This window comes from Nymphalis io, chromosome 18, assembly GCF_905147045.1.
Source record: "Nymphalis io chromosome 18, ilAglIoxx1.1, whole genome shotgun sequence".
Taxonomy (NCBI): Eukaryota; Metazoa; Arthropoda; class Insecta; order Lepidoptera; family Nymphalidae; genus Nymphalis; species Nymphalis io.
The window spans coordinates 6,352,494-6,371,571 of NC_065905.1; the positions used below are offsets into that span (position 1 = coordinate 6,352,494).

General features: G+C 34.9%; 2 protein-coding genes across 2 annotated transcripts; one reads left to right on the plus strand and one right to left on the minus strand.

Annotated features, from left to right (window-relative positions):
• Positions 1-1,553: 1,553 nt before the first annotated feature.
• Positions 1,554-17,202, plus strand: LOC126775323 (signal peptide peptidase-like 3). Its single transcript, XM_050497170.1, has 10 exons — positions 1,554-1,737; positions 2,190-2,330; positions 8,634-8,785; positions 11,305-11,424; positions 11,943-12,116; positions 13,007-13,169; positions 13,361-13,497; positions 13,668-13,783; positions 13,894-14,052; positions 14,491-17,202. The coding sequence occupies exons 2-10, from the start codon at positions 2,260-2,262 to the stop codon at positions 14,566-14,568; spliced, it is 1,170 nt and encodes a 389-aa protein (XP_050353127.1). The 5' UTR covers positions 1,554-1,737; positions 2,190-2,259; the 3' UTR covers positions 14,569-17,202.
• A 362-nt stretch (positions 17,203-17,564) lies between these two features.
• LOC126775330 (coiled-coil domain-containing protein 86) lies at positions 17,565-18,243 on the minus strand. The gene is made up of 2 exons (XM_050497177.1): positions 17,959-18,243; positions 17,565-17,881 (listed from the first exon to the last, which is right to left on the minus strand). The coding sequence occupies exons 1-2, from the start codon at positions 18,150-18,152 to the stop codon at positions 17,584-17,586; spliced, it is 492 nt and encodes a 163-aa protein (XP_050353134.1). The 5' UTR covers positions 18,153-18,243; the 3' UTR covers positions 17,565-17,583.
• Between the last annotated feature and the right edge of the window lie 835 nt (positions 18,244-19,078).

Below are 19,078 nucleotides of genomic sequence, written 5' to 3' on the forward strand. Positions count from 1 at the left end.
GTACAGTAGCTATTTTATCTGTATAAATATGTATTTATGTAAAAAAACATATCAGGTAGGTACTAGATTATTATGAATTGTTATGGTTGGCACAGCTTGTGGCTCAGAGCCTCAAAGAAACTCCCCTTCGACCAAGGGGCCGTGAAACCGCGATTGAGACAGAGTTAGTTTGTCAATGTGTATATATAATGTTGCCATAGTAACTTCATTCCCTGTTTTGGGAGAAAAATATTTTTTACAGGATTTAAGTGAAACAACACAAGGTTTTTAAATTTTACTTTTTAATATTTATTTTACATTTTTGTAATTAAAATATGTTTTTGTTTGCCAACTACACACGAAAAACCGTTGCATTGTTTGTTTATGTTTCCGGATTAGCATTTTCCTCAGACGTTGAAATCTAAAACACTCAATTAAATTATTAATAAGGAATGGTTGCCACATATATTTCTACTTTAACCTCTTGACTCGGAATGTAATAACATTATAAATTCAAGAAAAATGTTAAATAATATTGTCATTAGAAAATTATAAATAGAAGAAAGAATAAATTAAAATAATATATTTATATATAACGAAGCACTTTAGTCTATTATTGGACTTCATATTTATTTATTTACTGTGTCGACGAGTCGATATTTTTTATCGTAATCGGGAGTTATTTTTGACTGACGCTGGCAGCACTTACATGATAAATAATTATGAGCTATGAATAATAAAAACTGGAAAAAAATATTATCTTCGGGATTTTAATATGATATATGGTTCCGTCATGATATGTACAAAACCGTCATACTTACGTGGTACGTACGCGTGAACAAACGTCGGCAATTTTCTTCTTGCTCTCGCTTTAACATGAAATAATACGACACTGCATCATTGTATAACCATCGATATGATATAAGGATTGTTTCTCTGTCTTTTCACTGGATTAGGATTTTTCTAACATAAAAATAAGCAAAAACTGAACAATAAACACAATTAACTGACAAGTTTGCTTCGCTACTTGAGTAGCCGACCTTGATAAAACTGGTTACGCGATAAGGGACAAAAGATTTGATAATTCTATCTCTGTCTACGAACCATATTCATTCCGGCTGTTATCCTGAACTCCATCCATGATTGATATACTCAAAAGAAACAAAGTACTTGAACAAAGTAAAACTGAAAATGCCTTACTCAATATTTATTCTATTGAAAGTAATAATTTTAAAGCTATCAATGATTTTTTTTTATAATAATGTTGTGCAAGTACTTATAAATCATTTGCAATTAATGTTATATTTTTATAAGTTAGTAAATTATTATTTAATAAATAAAAAAATGAATTAGCAACACACTTAAACATTATTTTAAAACTCACAAAATTGAAAAAAAAAACATTTAATATCTTTAATGTTATCGTTATTTATTGATTTCTGATAATAAATAGATAGCACCGATAGAAGAACAAAATTTAGCAGACTGAGTCCGAAATTGATGTGTAAAAACATTTGTCGAAAACCACAGTGGAAAAGAGTATTAAATGCTAACAAAAAGATAAATATCTATGGTTAAGCTATGGCTGTCGAATTGTCGATCGACAAGCGTAAGCCGTGGTGTAGTATTAAGATTTAGTTAATATTTTTTGTGTAAAATAATGTCTAATGTAAGTTGAATATTAACTATTCGACAAATACAAAGTATGGCATTGTGGGGCTGATAAGTGTTGTGATTAAGGGGCGGTTTTCGTCCTTGGTTAGTATATTATTGTTGTATATTTTCCTTCCTCGATATCGGTTTGCTTTCTACGAGATTTTTTTTATAATAATAAATTTACTTTGTTGCGACTAATTATTATATTTGCATAGTGTGGCAAAGTCATGATTTGGTGATACGTGTTTTTGTCATCAATTAATTGTAGTTGAATCCGAGTTCCCTTTCACTTCAACTCCTTCACTATATTCGTGCTCTACTTATTTTTAAATGCTTTACTTCCTTTTTTATTTCCATCAAGCAACTCATTTTATTCAGAAAACATAAAATAACAGTTCATGTTTCGGTTAATATAATTATATGTTAATAATAATTTTTAAGTATGACCTACTTAAGGATCACTTAATAATCTATCATATCTCTAGATATATTCAACATATCTATTTAAAAACAGAATTTGTTAAAGATCTTGTATGGTGTTATTATTTTTCCAGTAAGCTCCATATACAATAATTGCTTTGGTGAGATAAAACTACTACAGCTGAAATAAAATTGGCTACAAAGATGGCACAAGTAGGAGCTAATATGGAGTATCAGGAATATAAGTGGGCTTATTCAATTATGGATTCTTCAAAGTAAGTACACATAATTTTTTTCCGAGCTTACATAAAATATTTTTATGGTAATTTATGGTTTGGATGAACTTCTTTTTTTTAAATAGCTTATTTTTCATTTCATACATTTTTGATGAATACAGTTCATTCAATAGTTTTTAAAAGAGGAATTTGGGGAATATGAATTACTATACAAATTTAATTTTATATAAAATTTAGCTTGTCGGTGAGGTTGTTTATTTGTCAAACAACAACTACTCAAGCAATCATCATTAAATTGAATATAAATGTTGTCAGATGTGCAGAAAAGGACATAAGCTACCTAACACATCCTCTTTACACAGGGGCGGTAAACAAGTTTTTAAGAAATAAAGACATTAAGCTTTGTAAAAGTTATTTATATGTGATAATACTGATCTAGTAATATAGTTAATAAATAAAAAAATAAATAAACATGATTCTCATAAAAACATTTCTTTGATCCAATGTTTTTACCATAATATTCTAGTTTTATATATATTATATTGCCTCGGAAAGCATGTAAAGTTGTTGGTCCTGTGACTAAATTCTTTCCGGTTGTGATGGATTGCAGTCCCATTGGATTATAAGAGCTAGGGAATAGAGAATGCACTTGTGTTTGCGCACACACTTATGCACTATAATATGTCCTGCATTGTTCGCTAATCTCTCTTGAGATTGGCCACCATAGCCAAAATTGGTCTGAAGGACATAATAATAATTATTATTATTTTATAGAGGATAAAAGTATTGTTTATGCTATTTCAGAGTCAAATATTTACTTTTTCAATAAGGTAATTTAAATTATTGTTTTTATAATGTATGAAAAAAATTGCCAATATTTCACTGAAATCATTTTATAACAAAATTGTTATTATACAATGTGTTCTTTGAATTATTATCAGAATTCCAAGTGAGTCTTATCATCTCTGTATATCTATCATACAAGTAAGTGTAATATTATACGTTCAAACCCCTTTTTTACATAAATATTAACTTTCAGTTACCACTGAATCAATGACAGATTATCATATTACCCATAATTAATATACACAATCTCTAAAATCATTTGATAATACTAACAATATTTCTCTCTTTCTCACTTGTTGTGAGTTAATAAATATAAAAAATAATTTAGGCTATCAGTCTTTCTATTATTACTACCGAATTTATAAGTATATATCTCGAAACTATAATTCATCCAATAAAAAAAAGCAAAAATATCAAAGCTTGTAAGAAAATAACTGCTCCCTTTTTTAAATCATTCATTCAGTAAATCTTTTTATTTTAATAAAATTATAGATTAAATTAATTCATACTGACATTATAAAGATACAGATTTTGTATTTCTTTGATATGGATCCTTCACTTGGATGTACATTATTTGAAAGAAAAATTTCGCCTGTTTTTTTCACCAAACTATCACAGATACATAAAAATAATATAAGATTGAAAATGCCTACAGAAAAGTTTTTTATGTTTAAAAATTAAAAAAATATATATTTAATTCTTATAAAAGTAAATAAAATATTAATTTTAAACATGTCATGTAAGTAAATATTGCCATTTATGCGTTGTAATTCGAATCAATAATTGTAGGAATATAACGAGATGTTTAAAGAATGTTTGTATATCTTTTTTTTTTACCATTGGTTAAAAGATATAAACGAAATTCATATTCAACGGGTAGCTAGCTAATTATTCTTAGATTGTATAATATTTTTTAAGGAGCAGGATGCAGATACTTAAGACGCTTAGATGTCCAACGGTTAATTAGTGCGGGTCATTAGGTTAGACTTTAATGTACCTCGCATGTACAATTGTAACGAATTTAAAGTAATCTATTGTTATCATATATTTGCATAAATTTATTGTGTACCGAGTCGTTGAACCGATTGTTTATTGTGTTATTTCAAGTTATTAATAAACAGTATAATTACCAAACAAACGTTAACAAAACGGATACAAGAAAACAGAATAAAAGAAAACTATAGATATTCAAAATGTCTTCAAGAAACTCGGTGACAATATATTAGTTGGACCATTTTATACTTAAAAATATTGAAGTAAAAAAATAACAGCCTGTGGGATGCTGGACATTTTTTTTTTTTTTTATATGCCCCGGGATGGCAAATGACTCTACTCCACCTGATGGTAAGTGGTAGTAGAGTCCAAACGCGACGACGGCCAGTACAGTCGGAAAGAATGTTCTGTACTAGCCGTCCCCGCCTTGCCGGCCCGCAAGATGCCTCTTCACGCCTCGTTTGAAGGAACCCGGGTTGTAAGAGGAGGGGAACACGTGAGCTGGTTTCCATCCAAGGAATTCCATTCTTTGGTAGTGCGACAAAGAAAGGAGTTGCCAAATTTCTTTGTGCGCGATGGAATTGATGTCACAGTTAGGCGGTGACATCGAGAACCAGCTCGCGTGGACTTAAGAAGGAAGGGGGAAGCAGGAATTAGAGAGAATAATTCCTCAGAGCACTCGCCGTGATACAGACGATAGAAAGCGCTCAGTGCTGCTATCTCGCGACGCAATTGTAAAGGTTCAAGGGTGTTTGTGACCTTTCCGTCGCCAATAATGCGTACTGCACGTCGCTGCAACCGGTCCAAGGCCTCCATTAGGTACTTAGCGGAGCCATCCCAAAGGTGCGAGCAATATTCAACGCAAGACCGTACCTGTGTTTTGTATAACAGGCACAGTTGTTGTGGCGTGAAAAAACGCCGCACCTTGTTCAGAACTCCGAGTTTTCGTGAAGCTGTTTTTATAATAGCCTCGATGTAATCCCTTGGACTAAGGTCGCAGCGAACGTCCATCCCCAGCATGGCAATTTTGCTTTGTATCATCAGCGGTGTGCCACAGAGGGAGGGATGAGGGTAAAATGGTGACTTTTTCGCTGTGAGAGCGCACACCTGTGTTTTCTTGGCATTAAACTCAACAAGATTATCAGAACCCCATTTGGCGATGAGCTCTAATGTCCTATCGAGTTCAATAACAAGATTCTCCCGCCTCTCCTCAGTTTCCGCCCGCCCAGCCACTGCGCGTCCGTGGTATCCACCATGCACTGTACTATCATCTGCATAGCAATGTATGTTCCCAAGAGAGAGCATATCATTGATATGCAAAAGAAAGAGTGTGGGAGATAGCACAGATCCCTGGGGGACGCCAGCATTCACTACATAGAATTGTGAAGCGCAACCATCTACTAAAACACGAAGGCTACGCTTGTGTAGGAAGCTGGCAATCCAGGTGCATAGCTGAGCAGGCAGACCATATGCCGGTAGCTTGGAGAGAAGACTTCTGTGCCAGACCCTGTCGAAAGCCTTGGAGATATCGAGGCTGACAGCCAACGATTCTCCATGCTTGTCGATAGCTTCACCCCAGAGGTGCGTTACGTACGCTAGAAGATCACCTGTGGACCGTTTTGGTCGAAACCCGTACTGACGATCATTAATTAGACAGTGATCTTCTAGGTAATGGATCAGTTGGTTGTTTAAAATCCGTTCCATCACCTTACAAAGTACTGAGGTGATAGCTATTGGCCGATAATTTGCCGGGTCAGACCGATCCCCTTTTTTGGGAACCGCTTGCACATTAGCTCTTCTCCAAGCCTCCGGCACACATCCCGAAGAGAGAGAACGTTGGAACAGGCGCGTTAACACAGGAGACAGCTCCGCCGCGCATTTCTTCAGCACAATGGCTGGTATTCCATCGGGACCGCTAGCTTTCCGTATATCGAGTGATTGCAGCTCCGCACGCACATCACGTTGCCTGATTTTGATGTCAGGCATCGTGTGGCCACATGAAGGTATTGTTGGTGGCTGCGCACTACAATCATCGATCACAGAGTTGTCGGCAAAGAGTTTAGCCAGGAGGTCGGCTTTCTCCTGCGGACTGTGAGCTAGCGATCCGTCCGGATTTCTGAGCGGTGGCAGCGAAGGTTGGCAGAAATTGTTTTGCACAGACTTGGTCAGACGCCTGAAGCTACGGGAGCCCCTAGGATGCGAAATAAGGTCATGACCAATCTGTACAATGCGCTGTGCATCCGCTCTCGTGTATGCCTTCCTACAGGAATTTTTATTGTAGTTTGCTTTCAGTGAGTCAATGTTAGATGCCCCGCTAATGCAGCCGTTGATCCACGCGCGATATGCCGCCAGCTTAGATGATACAGCGTCGGCACATTCACGCGTGAACCAACGGTTACGCGTACCCCTATTGATGAGATCTGAGCTAGGAATGTAATATTCCATTCCTAACATGATCTCATCAGCAACAGCAGCGGCACTAGCTGTCGGGTCATTCCCACTGAAGCAACGTTCCTTCCAAGGGACTGACGCATAGTAATCGCGCATACCGTCCCAATCTGCCGACTTATAGTGCCAAACGCGACGTTTGCATACCGCTGATGGCGGCAGCTTGGCCTGTGGCACTTTGGTAGATATAAGGCCGTGATCCGAAGAACCAAGTGGAGCTTGAACCACAACCTGATATTCCACTGGGTGAGAAGTCAGCAGAAGATCCAGTAGAGAAGGCGCTTGCCCATCAATGTCTGGGATCGTGGTGGGCTGATCAACCAGTTGGGTCAAGTCGTGTGTGAGAGCAAAAGCATGAGCAGTTCTTCCAGCATGGTCAGTTTTGAGGGATTTCAACCATGATTCATGGTGAGCATTAAAATCCCCCAAAAACACCAATTCCGCGTTAGGAAACTGCTCTTGCGCAGCATCTGCCACCCGACTAAGATGGTCGAATAATCGGCTTGTCTCCAAGTCACCATTGTGGGATCTGTAGAGGCACACGTAGACTCGACTCTGACGAACCAGGTCCACACGTACCACCAACATGGAGAAGGAGGGGTCCTCCAAGCAGCGCAATCGGTGACAACAAACATCCGCCCTGACGAACAAGCATACTCCGGCTTTCGCTTTAAAAGATTCTTCAAGCATGTAGCCGGGATAGTTAAGGTAGCTTGTGTCGGCAGGGCGGAGTATTTGCGTCTCCGTGAGAAACAACATTGCTGGCCGTGCTGTCTCGAGATGGTGGTGGACAGCGTTGAGGTTAGCGTGGAGTCCTCGGATGTTAGAGAACTCGACCTCAAACAGCGTGGGTATGGTGGGGATGTGCACCGCTGAACGACCGTTATTTCTTATTTGCGCTACCATTTGGAAATTAGGAAAAGAGACGTGAGGCGAGCGACGTATTGCCACGATAGGGATGGGCAAAGTATGGAGGCGTGTTTTCCCAAATGTTTGCCAAAAAGGAAAATATACTGATCCGCCGGACGGAAGGGCCCCCGAATCCCACCGGAAGTGGCCGCCGGGACCCCACCTTCCGGTCACCAACCGGCACGACGGTCCACCCCGAGATTATGCGTGGCCTGGTGGGGCAGCCTCGAGAGCTGGTTAGGCACGCTCGGGCCCCTGTACTATGCCACGGGCGGCCAGCGGAACAGCCGTTTCTTCGGGTCTCCCTGTCCGGCAGGTCAATACAGTTTCCCCCGGCATTGGTTCAACAGCCGTCTCCACTGGACCAACACCCATCGCAGCAATACTCGCTCGGGCACTGTCTGTACGCTGGCTGACCTCGAAACGCGGCTGCAAGCCACTTCACGAGTTTTTCACTATGCGTACGGTGGTAACAAGCCAGGCGGATGTTAGCATCCTACCACCAGATGAGCAGATGGTCGCTCAGATATCCCTTAGTCGCCTCTTACGACACCCATGGGAAAGAGAGGGGCAGTGGAATGTATTCTTTCTCCGTCACTGCACTGATAAAATAAATATATAATATTATATATTTATTTACATAATATAAATATATAATATTATACACTAAAAATAGTTCTTGATTAATAACTATTTAATATTATTTCCAAAGTTCCGATAATACATTCGCAAAACGTGATTTTTTCAAGAATCCACAATGAATACCATAGATAATTTAAATATTGACCAATGTTTTCATAACTCCTGTCATCCTCCTTTCCGCTTCATGGAGGTTTTAGATCTTATTCCACTACGCTGATACGATGCGGGTATAAAGACGATAGCTTAGGTATCATATAGGTTAGGTAGGCTTTAGTTTATTATAATAAAAAAATTAAGACTTGTAGAATAAAAAAGCTTTTTACACTTTTCAAATGACTCAAATAGCTATAGAGATAGTATATTTGAATAAATACACGAAAGTTGTTAAGCGAATATTCATGTGACTAAATTTATTAAATTTAAATAAAAAATACATGGACACTTATTTATTAATTATAAATTATTTGATTACATTATATGTAATTGTTATAATTCCTGTTTCAGAGTATCAGCATGCCTTATTTCTATGCTGCTGATAGTATACGGCAGCTTTCGTTCTCTAAACATGGAGCGGGAGGCAAGAGAGAGGGCAGAGAAGGAAAGAGAGGCAACTCTACTCGGCGGCAAGCCTTCGACTACCTCCTCTTCTAACAGTAGTGAGTAATATTTTTAGGTAGAAGGGTTTTGTGCAAGCCTGTCTGGGTAGGTACCACCCACACACATCGGATATTCTACCGTCAAACAGCAATGCTTAGTACTGTTGCGTTTCAATTTGAAGGATGAATGAGCCAGTGTAACTGCAGGCACAGGGGACATAACATATTTGTCCTTGAGGTTAGTGGCGCATTAGCGATGTAAGGAATAGTTAATACTTCTTACATTGCCAATATCTATTTGTGGTGGTGACCACTTAACATCAGGTGGCCTCTCTATGACATAAAAAACACTATGAAGAAAGTTACGAAAGGGAGGGTGGGTGTATTGGTTAATAGGGTGGGTGAGCCGGTGAAATTATAGGCATAAAGACTTAGATCCTACGGTAGTTGTAGCCGTGCATTGCTATTACTATGAATGTTTTCTATTACAATGTCAACAAGTGTTCTTACCTACCTACTATCCTTATAAAAGATGTTTAGGCGCTAGTTGCGCTAAAGAATGGATTGGAATTGTTTTTTTTTATAAAAAAATAAATCGAGTAGGTTTTAACTAATTATAGAATTAATAATAAAATTTATAACTATTGAGTATACAATTTATATTATATATGTATGTATAATATGTGTATTTTATATTTAAATTTAATAATTGGTTTTGTTTTATTTAAATATTATTATTATTTTATTCATACCACCACCTACCTCATATCCTATCTGTAATTACTTACACTCGGTTGCCTGGAAGAGATCGCTATGTAGCGATAAGGTCGCCATAATTGTACATTTATTTAGGCAATATACATGTTTTGTATTTTTTTCTTTGTGGTGTGATGTACAATAAAGTATTAAAGTAAAGTAAAGTAAACATTTGAGTTTCTAAGTGAATTAAAATTTTATTACACTATTCATTTTCAAGTATACACCTGTGTCTTAGTGCCGACTAAAGTGACCTGAAATTATTGTAAGCATATATAAATAAAATGTGTAACAACCTGATTTTTATGCACAACAAAATATGAACCCTCCTCTTACAACCCGGGTTCCTTTAAACGAGGCGTGAAGAGGCATCTTGCGGGCCGGCAAGGCGGTGACGGCTAGTACAGAACATTCTTCCCGACTGTACTGGCCGTCGTCGCGTTTGGACTCTACTACCACTTACCATCAGGTGGAGTAGAGTCATTTGCCATCCCGGACATATATAAAAAAAAAAATGTCTTTAAAAGATTTTAAGATAAATGAGTTATAGATATCTTGACTGACTATTAACACACAAAACCAGAACTACAGACTAGAAAGTTAAAATTTGAAACTAATTTTATAGTATAATAATTAATTAGATTTATTTTATAACGTAGGCATCTAAGAAGCTAAGAACTTATTTTGGATATGTCAACTTTAATGGGAGAGATGACGTTGTATAACTTTGTTCGTTGAAGTTAGAAGTATGAGAATTTGAATCCTTATTTAGTCCGTACGAAGTCGGGACGCGCAGCTAGTGTAGATATACAGTTCAGTACGGGAACACGTCAGTTCACTAGTTTTTTTTGTGGGCCACCTGATGGTAAATGGTCACCAACGCCCATAGACATTGGCAATTTTTCAATGAAATACTTAATATAAAGAGTTTAATTTCATTATTGATGACCGGTTTCTGCGAATTTATATCGACGGTTTATCTATTCGTCAGAGCTTTCGGTTTGATAACTTTGTAAAGTACATTTCCGAGAAATGTTATTCAATAGTTCGTTCGTTTTAACTTAAGTTAACTTTGATGAACAATTTGTGCCATTTAATAATAGCTACATTAAGTTTAAAGTTTTTACGTTAATTTCGTGTTATTTTTATACATCTTAAGAAAATTAAAAAACTGAATAAATTTAATAATAAAATTTATTAAATGATTATAACTATTAAAAAATATAAACATAATAAATTACGAGCACCTCATCTCGCTATATAAATTACAAATTATAATACCACCCGAAAACAGTTCAATTTGACATCAATAATAATTATTATTATCTTAAAATCTTTCTTTATGGTGACGGATCCAAATAACAACACCACGGCGAGCTTATTCCATCACGTTTGTTTCAAATACAATACATACATGCGAAATATCTTCCAACACGAGCAAATTTCTCCACGATGTCATGTCACCGTCGAGCACGAGATTAATTATAAATATGTATATTATACAATTACAAGAAATGGAAGCTTCGCGGTTCCTGTCCGAGTTGTATCGTTATCTTTGGTTAAGATTAACGTGATCAAACCACCGAGCAGTCTCGATTATTATATCAAAATATAGTAACAAATCTTACTTTTCTAAATAGCGAATTTAGCAATTATTTAGTTCATCATCCATCCAAAAATGTGCCAAAGATAGATAGATGCCTATTTTATGTATATTGTATGATACAAATTGAACGCGCGTGGGTTTCAGCTATTTTTTATATAATATATAAAAAATAATAAGAACTTCTAATAAACTATAATAAAAACTTCTTAAATTTCAGATGTACAAACGTTGAGCACGATGCAAGCACTGTGCTTCCCGCTAGGCTCGTCCGTGGCGCTGCTCATCATGTTTTTCTTCTTTGACTCCATGCAGACTCTCGTTGCTATTTGCACAGCTAGTAAGTATAAAAAAAAATAAAAATTTTACATTTTTTTACAATAATAAATACAACATAGAGTTTGTAACAGTTTCGATAAATCTATCGACAGATTCGAAAAAATTATAATAGTGTGGTAATTAAATCGAAACGATAATTTCTGCTTACCTTTTGAAATAACATACGCTCGGTTTTGTTACGACCACTAATACATTTTTTTAAAATCGTTTGCAATATACTTTCATTTTAAGGATTTATTGACAAAAAGATGAATGTTTATTTTTAAATAGTCTTTTAAAATAACGCTTACGCTATCTAATGGTTTTTTATAAAAACTTTTTATTATATCAGTAAGAGAGACCTATTCATATCGAACATTTACACGAGCTTGTCATCAGTGACATCATCAGTGACGGCTATGTACTTACAGCAAAGTTTCCCAAATTCAGTTCGCATACAGCGCCAACCCAAAATAATTGGGTTAATAGTAATGTCGAAGATATAGATAATAACATAATAATCTCCGTTCCGCTCCGCAGTAATAGCGTGCGCGGCGCTGGCGTTCCTGCTGACGCCGCTGTGCCAGTACGTGGCGGGCGGCTCGTCGCGCGCGCTGTGCGGCCGCTACTCCGCGCCCGAGCTGGCCGCCGCGCTGCTCGCCGCCGCCATCGTCGCCGTGTGGGTGCTCACCGGCCACTGGCTGCTCATGGACGGTGCGCACTGACCACTGTACCTGATTTCTACTTACCTACAGTATATTCCAGTGACGGGAGGAGTAGACAAACCTTAAATTCCTATATCACATGCGATTTACTAATTGCTCTTCTATAATATTATACACTACAAATACTTCTTGATTGATGACTATTCAATTTTACTTCCAAAGTTCCGATAATACATTCGCTGATATTCAAAACGTAATTTCTTCAGTAATCCGCAATAAATACCATAGATAATTTAAATATCGACCAATGATGTTATGTCAATTCAAGGTTGTTTATTTACTGTCATTGGAATCGACATTAGTGGCCTTTTTTTACAGCGGTAAGATAAGATCTTTAACAATTGGGGGATAGCATATATAGATATAATGGGGATATCTTGCATTCCATTTCTTTAATCATATATGTAATCTTATATATTTTTTTTATAGAATAGGAAGGCGGACGAGCATATGGGCCACCTGATGGTAAGTGGTCACCAAACGCCCTTAGACATTGGCATTGTAAGAAATTTTAACCATCGCTTACATCACCAATGCGCCACCAACCTTGGGAACTAAGATGTTATGTCCCTTGTGCCTGTTATTACACTGGCTCACTCACCCTTCAAACCGGAACACAAAATTACCAAGTACTGTACCTACCCAGACGAGCTTGCACAAAGCTCTACCACCAGTATATTGATTGTGAAAGAACCAGTTCAATTAAATGTTAAATAAAATAACTTATTTGTCTAGTGGCTAGGTTAACTAAACCTAAACACGGGTATCTTTCGAAGATTTTTCATCCAATAAAAGGTTATAGATCTGGTCTCAAGGATCATATCATATGCCCACTACTATATTCTAGCTTAATTTCCTAATTAATATATTTTTTTCTAGCTATGGGAATGGGTCTGTGCGTAACGTTCATCGCACTAATCCGGCTACCTTCGCTGAAGGTTTCAACGCTATTGCTGACGGGACTGCTACTTTACGATGTGTTTTGGGTCTTTTTCTCTTCATATATTTTCACCACGAATGTGATGGTCAAAGTGGCTACAAGGTATGTTTATTATTAATACTGCTTTCTATAATCAAAATAAAATTATTTTCTAACATATAAATTTATACCTATTGCTCTAATCTAGTACTTATACTAGCAATGTAATGGATAGAGAGATTTATAACATTCAAATTTCTGATAAAACTCGATTCCAACATTAAACAAAATATATATAAGCATAAGTATTACAGGCCAGCGGAAAACCCAATGAACGTGGTTGCGCGCCGGCTGCAGCTAGGCGGCGCCATGCGGGACGCGCCCAAGCTGTCGCTGCCCGCCAAACTAGTTTTCCCCTCTATGCACCACCAGGGACACTTCTCCATGCTGGGTAAAATATGACATCATTACTAAAAATATAAAAATATTACAAATTCTTACATTAATTGCAATTTTTTGCGAGAAGCTCTAGGCGAACTGAAATGTAAATATAATAATAACAATAATAAAACATGATAATGTATAACAAATATTCATATATACTACATTTTTGTTAACCAGGTCTTGGTGACATCGTAATGCCGGGCTTACTACTGTGTTTCGTTTTGAGATACGATGCCTATAAAAAAGCGACGCTTGTTTGTCAAATGGGCCAAGTACCCGGCCCTCGATCTATGGTGAGTATAATAAATGTAGTTTTAGTTTAATAAATCTTGAGTGAGAGAAAATAAGTCGAGATGGGTCGGTTTATAGAACAGTTAGCAAAAGATCGCTCGATATTTATCAGGGTTCCCGTCTAACCTACTTCCACTGCTCGCTACTGGGTTATTTCCTGGGGCTGCTGACGGCCACGGTGTCAGCGGAGGTGTTCAAGGCAGCGCAGCCTGCTCTGCTGTACCTCGTGCCGTTTACGCTTCTACCGCTGCTCACTATGGCCTATGTTAAGGTAATATTACAATGTCAATATTATTCACACAGTAACTAGACATTTTTAAAGACAGTAGCGTCCGACCGGCGGCAGATAGGTCCCAGTAGGAATATTATATTACAATTTGCTTCGTAAACCTGTGTAAAATGAATCACTAAAATCACTCATTGTTTTTTTTTTCATTCTTTCGTTTTTGGCGTTTATCTCTTCTATATAAATCTTCGATATCAGCAAAACCAATTAGGCTGAAGTCGAGAGTACTATTCTAGATGCAAGCTAAAATCGAAGCTGTAACTTGGGTCGGACACTACGGAATACATAGAGCTTTACAATATCCAAGCAAGTACAATATTATCTAACTTTTTTGAGTATATACAGTACTCAAAAAAGTGGAAACCTAAAACAATTTTTGCTCTAAATAAATGTCTATTATAATAATGTTTGTAATTACTCTAGGGGGATCTCAGAAGAATGTGGAGCGAACCGTTTATAGCACCTACGACGGGCAAATTAGGAGCTGATTTCGATGTGTGACTGCCTTGTTAATCTACATAGGAACACAGCCAGAGGCCACAACATCTTCAGTTAGGTCTAACGTCTACTTCTTAATATTTATCAATTTAGACATTCAAAATGTTGATTAGAAATATACAGGAAGTAGATACTAAAAATATGGTAAAGTATTATGAGTTAAAAGGCAAGGTATGCTGTAAGTAATGCTCTTTTTTATTATGAAAGTAGAAAGTTATTGCTTATAAGTAAAAATGATTTGTTAAACTATTGAAGTGGAAACTTTCAAAACTAGTTGTCATATAAAAATCCGATATCTTGTATAAAATATCTTGCTTTACAAACCTAACTGCACTTGCGCATTGGCCTCAGTGAACATTAATTTGTTTATGACAGAGATAATATAAAGACATAAGATGTATGTTAAGGTTAGTTGGTATGCTTCTATTTTGTTTTAAAAATGGTCAGAAGTTACAGGAGATGGTAATTTTAAATAAGTGAGTTAGAACAGTGAAAGGATATGACTATGATGATGATTTAATGTTATTTCTATTAAACTCTTACTCAATTTTTAACGGAATAAAAAATAATTGGTGATAAATGTGTATTTCGATGAATTTTTTTGTAAAAAAACTATTTAGAAAACAAGGGAGCCAATTAATCATTTTCATCAAATGGTGTAGTATAATTAATTGCCCTTTCAATTTATCGATTGCTAAAGAGAATATGCATGTAGCTAAATAAAAATGTAACTTTTTATAAATATGTGAAGGTAGCTTTTTGTGGGAACTGTTTTATTTCCCTTTATAAAATATTCTCTAAACATTCACCCAAAAAGTAAAATATTTGTATACCTCATAAATGATTTAATGTAAGAAGTACATTTTTGTACCATCCACATTATAATGAACTAAATATATTTTTACATCTATTTTTCTTTTTTTAATTTAAGATTGTGTTTAGCTTATTTCAAAATTGTGAAGTCGCAGACGAAATGTACCTAGCCTATGTACCTAACATTTTTGAGATTATAGATTTTTCTACATTATTTATACACCAACTATTGTTGACTTATGAATGTCACACTATAATAATTTATATTTAATCTGTTTAAACGAAAATTATCAAAGTATTTTGTAGAAAATATGCATATTCTCGATTAGAGAAAATAACAAGCTCGTCACACTTTTCATTTCGCTGTCTTTACTGATAATTATACAGCATGCCAAACAACAGACTCAGACACAACTGGTTTCAGACAAGGACATATATAGCATCTCAAAAATCGCGCCTCACTACATAATTTAATAGTGCAGAATTGCTTTGAAACAATTCTTCAATAATATTTACATTAAAAGCAAAACATTTCTCTAGATTTTTTAAAACTTTTATTATAATAAATTAATATAAAGTATTGAGAATAAACCAAATATTAGAATGAACTAGGTTCTCAGCACTCATTTTAGTTTCTTGCAACTTGAAAGTAGCTTAACAGATTAATATTGTTATACATACTTGAAACCACCTTTCATGAATCTCATTTAAAGTTAACTGTGCAGATGCCATGTTTTCTGTATACCTTTATACTTATAACTAATGATATAAATTTCTCAAATTAAGACTAATTTAAGCATTTTTTTAAATGATAACAATTATAAAATATGTAATATTTAAGTTTGGACAACCATTCATTTCTTTAAAAACACTTACATTGTCTGATGACTATTGCACCTTGTTATAAGAGTTATGAAAATGAATTGAATGAAAAAAAGCTACATAAGATTTATTTATTTGGTAGATATATTGATCAAACATCTAAATTAATGCCCGTCATAAATTATTAAAATACCTTTTATTATTAATTGAAGTAGTTTTTAATATAAAGGTATATGAGTTCTAAGGTTTATTTTGTCATTATGAACAAAACTTTATTATCACTGCCTTAGACTGATGTTTTCAATGAAGATTTTTTCTATATGTTAAAGGAGTATTATAAAAAGATAATACCCTAACTAGAATTTAGGCTAAATTGTTGTTGTAATTATAGCAACCCTAATGTTGTAAAATATTTGATTGAATTTAATAAATTTATTTTAGATTTAAGTGAACAGAGTGTAGAGGATAATGTCAAACTTTTTTTACTAATATTTTTCCTTTTTTTATTATCCTTTATTAGATTTATGATATGAAACTAATAAATATTGAACAGTATTGTTTTGTAATGGTGATATAATTTTATTGAGGCTTTTACATGATGGTTTGTCGAATAGATTCCAATGTTTTATTTTATAGCATAATTTTTTCCTAACCACCTTCCAGTGGACTTATTGTGTGATCATGTATCTAGAAAATTGTGTTTGATATTAAAAACGACCGAATATATAAGATCTGGCTAAGTTTGTTGCTTTTGTAATTGAATATTTCGTATTTGTTTTTGGAATATTTTTAAAGAGATAATATCAACTGTTTTTCCATTGTGTACATAAGATATTGTGAAATTGATGTAATATGTCACTGTCTCATCACATCTAAAGTGTTAATGTATATATTGCCCACACATGACATTCTACTTATCCACAAGTATGGAAAAATACATTTAATATTTTTATATGTAAGTGATGGTTGGTAACAATGCTTAATAAAAATATTAAATGAGAATGATTTATTTTATCCCACACATCCCTGTTTATTTTATTTTACTCGTAACATACTGAAGAAATACTCGGTAGAATATTTATTTGGTATTCTAATATTTTGTAAAAACTATAATCAGTACAGAAAGGATAAGAATAGCAGATCTCAGAGATTAATGCTCATTCTACTATATAAAATGTATAATTTGGATTTTTGAAATTAGTTCATTGGAAATTAGTAAATTGACTACTTTTGTACAAGTAATCTTTCGGGAAATGCATAAATATGCATTCTTCTTCATATTAAATCTTTTCTATTTAGGAATTAACAATGAATAGGTTGTCATCTACATTATAAGATTAAGGGAATTTTTTTATAAACATTACTCCATGAGTAAAAAATTTTTTATTGTTTACTATTAACAGCATTAGTATCACGTTTTTCAATAAATTTCAATTGCTTCTTCTTCATTCTCTTAAGTTTTGCTGTATTGGTTATAACTTGTACAATTTCAGACTTCTTTTTATTTTCTTCTGTACGTTTAATATTCTCCCGCCTTCGCTCTTTTCTAGTCAATTCTTTTTCTTTAATTTCTTCTAAAAGTTGTTTCGATAGATCTTTAGTCCGTTTAAGTTCTATTCGTAAAGATGTTTTTTTCTTAAAGTCTGGTCTTATTCCCTTAGTTTTGATTACCGACGAAAACCTGAAAATTAAAGTTTTTTTTTTTTAAATATTGAGTAGTAATAATATATATAATAAATAACGTAATAAATTATGTACCTTTCTTTTTTCGTTTTCCAAAATCTTCCGGACTTAGGTTGGCCTCTTAAATCCTTTACATTTTTGTCATTATTGATAGCTTTTTTAGTTGAGTTAGATTTTTGATCATAAGAGGTCGTAGTTGTTTCATCAGCATTATTTTTCTTTATATCTTCCAATATTGAAAGTACGTTTGAGTCAGTAGCAACAGACATATTTACTTTTGCAAATTAACTTTGCTGAAACATTAAAATAATTACAATTATTTAATATACTATCCACCATCCACGTGTGTTTACTGTCAAGTGTAACTGTCAATCTGTCATAGGTGATAATTCATTTGCTGGGTGATAGTGTAACTGTCAACTTGACTTCAATTTCTTGACCCAATTTTTTTTTTAAATCTGTGTACGAACTTTTTCATACCGTCCATATTTCCGAAAATTTCAAAGTCTTATACGACATTATAATGCGCCACCAACCTTGGGAACTAAGATGTTATGTCTCTTGTGCTGGAATTACACGGGCTCACATACCCTTTAAAACGGAATACAACAATACTAATTACTGAATAATATAAAATTATGATTAATAATAAAATTCCAAATGTTATTCTTAAATCTTAAGAGTAGGAATAATCTTTTACTGGTCTACTAATCTAATCTAAGGTCTAAGCTCTACAGCTTTGTGCAAGCTCGTCTGGGTAGATACCACCCACTCATCAGACATTCTTCCGCAAAACAGCAATACTTGATATTGTTGTGTTCCGGTTTGAAGGGTGAGTGAGCCAGTGTAATTACAGGCACAAGGGACATAAAATCTTAGTTCCCAAGGTTGGTGGCGCATTGGCTATGTAAGCGATAGTTGACAATTCGTACAATGCCAATGTCTAAGGGCGTTTGGTGACTACTTACCTTCAGGTGGCCCATATGCTCGTCCGCCTACCTATTCTATAAAAAAAATCTCTTTTCAAAAACAAACAGTTAAAATCTCTGTGAATAGTTTTGGCTACCTTGAATATAGTATACTCGAACATCTCTGCAATACACGGGCTAGCACAGAGCCATATTAGGATTAAAAAAAAAATAAAAATAAAAGCTTTGTAAAATGGCCAAATTTGTAATTGTAAGGCGAAACTTAA

Coding starts and splice junctions, on each gene's coding strand:
- LOC126775330 (XM_050497177.1), bottom strand. CDS start 18,152: ATGTCTGTTGCTACTGACTCAAACGTACTTTCAATATTGGAAGATATA. Junction 17,882..17,958: donor TGGAAAACGAAAAAAGAAAG/GTACATAATTTA, acceptor TTTAATTTTCAG/GTTTTCGTCGGTAATCAAAA.
- LOC126775323 (XM_050497170.1), top strand. CDS start 2,260: ATGGCACAAGTAGGAGCTAATATGGAGTATCAGGAATATAAGTGGGCT. Junction 13,170..13,360: donor ATGGTCAAAGTGGCTACAAG/GTATGTTTATTA, acceptor TAAGTATTACAG/GCCAGCGGAAAACCCAATGA. Junction 13,498..13,667: donor GGGACACTTCTCCATGCTGG/GTAAAATATGAC, acceptor TTTGTTAACCAG/GTCTTGGTGACATCGTAATG.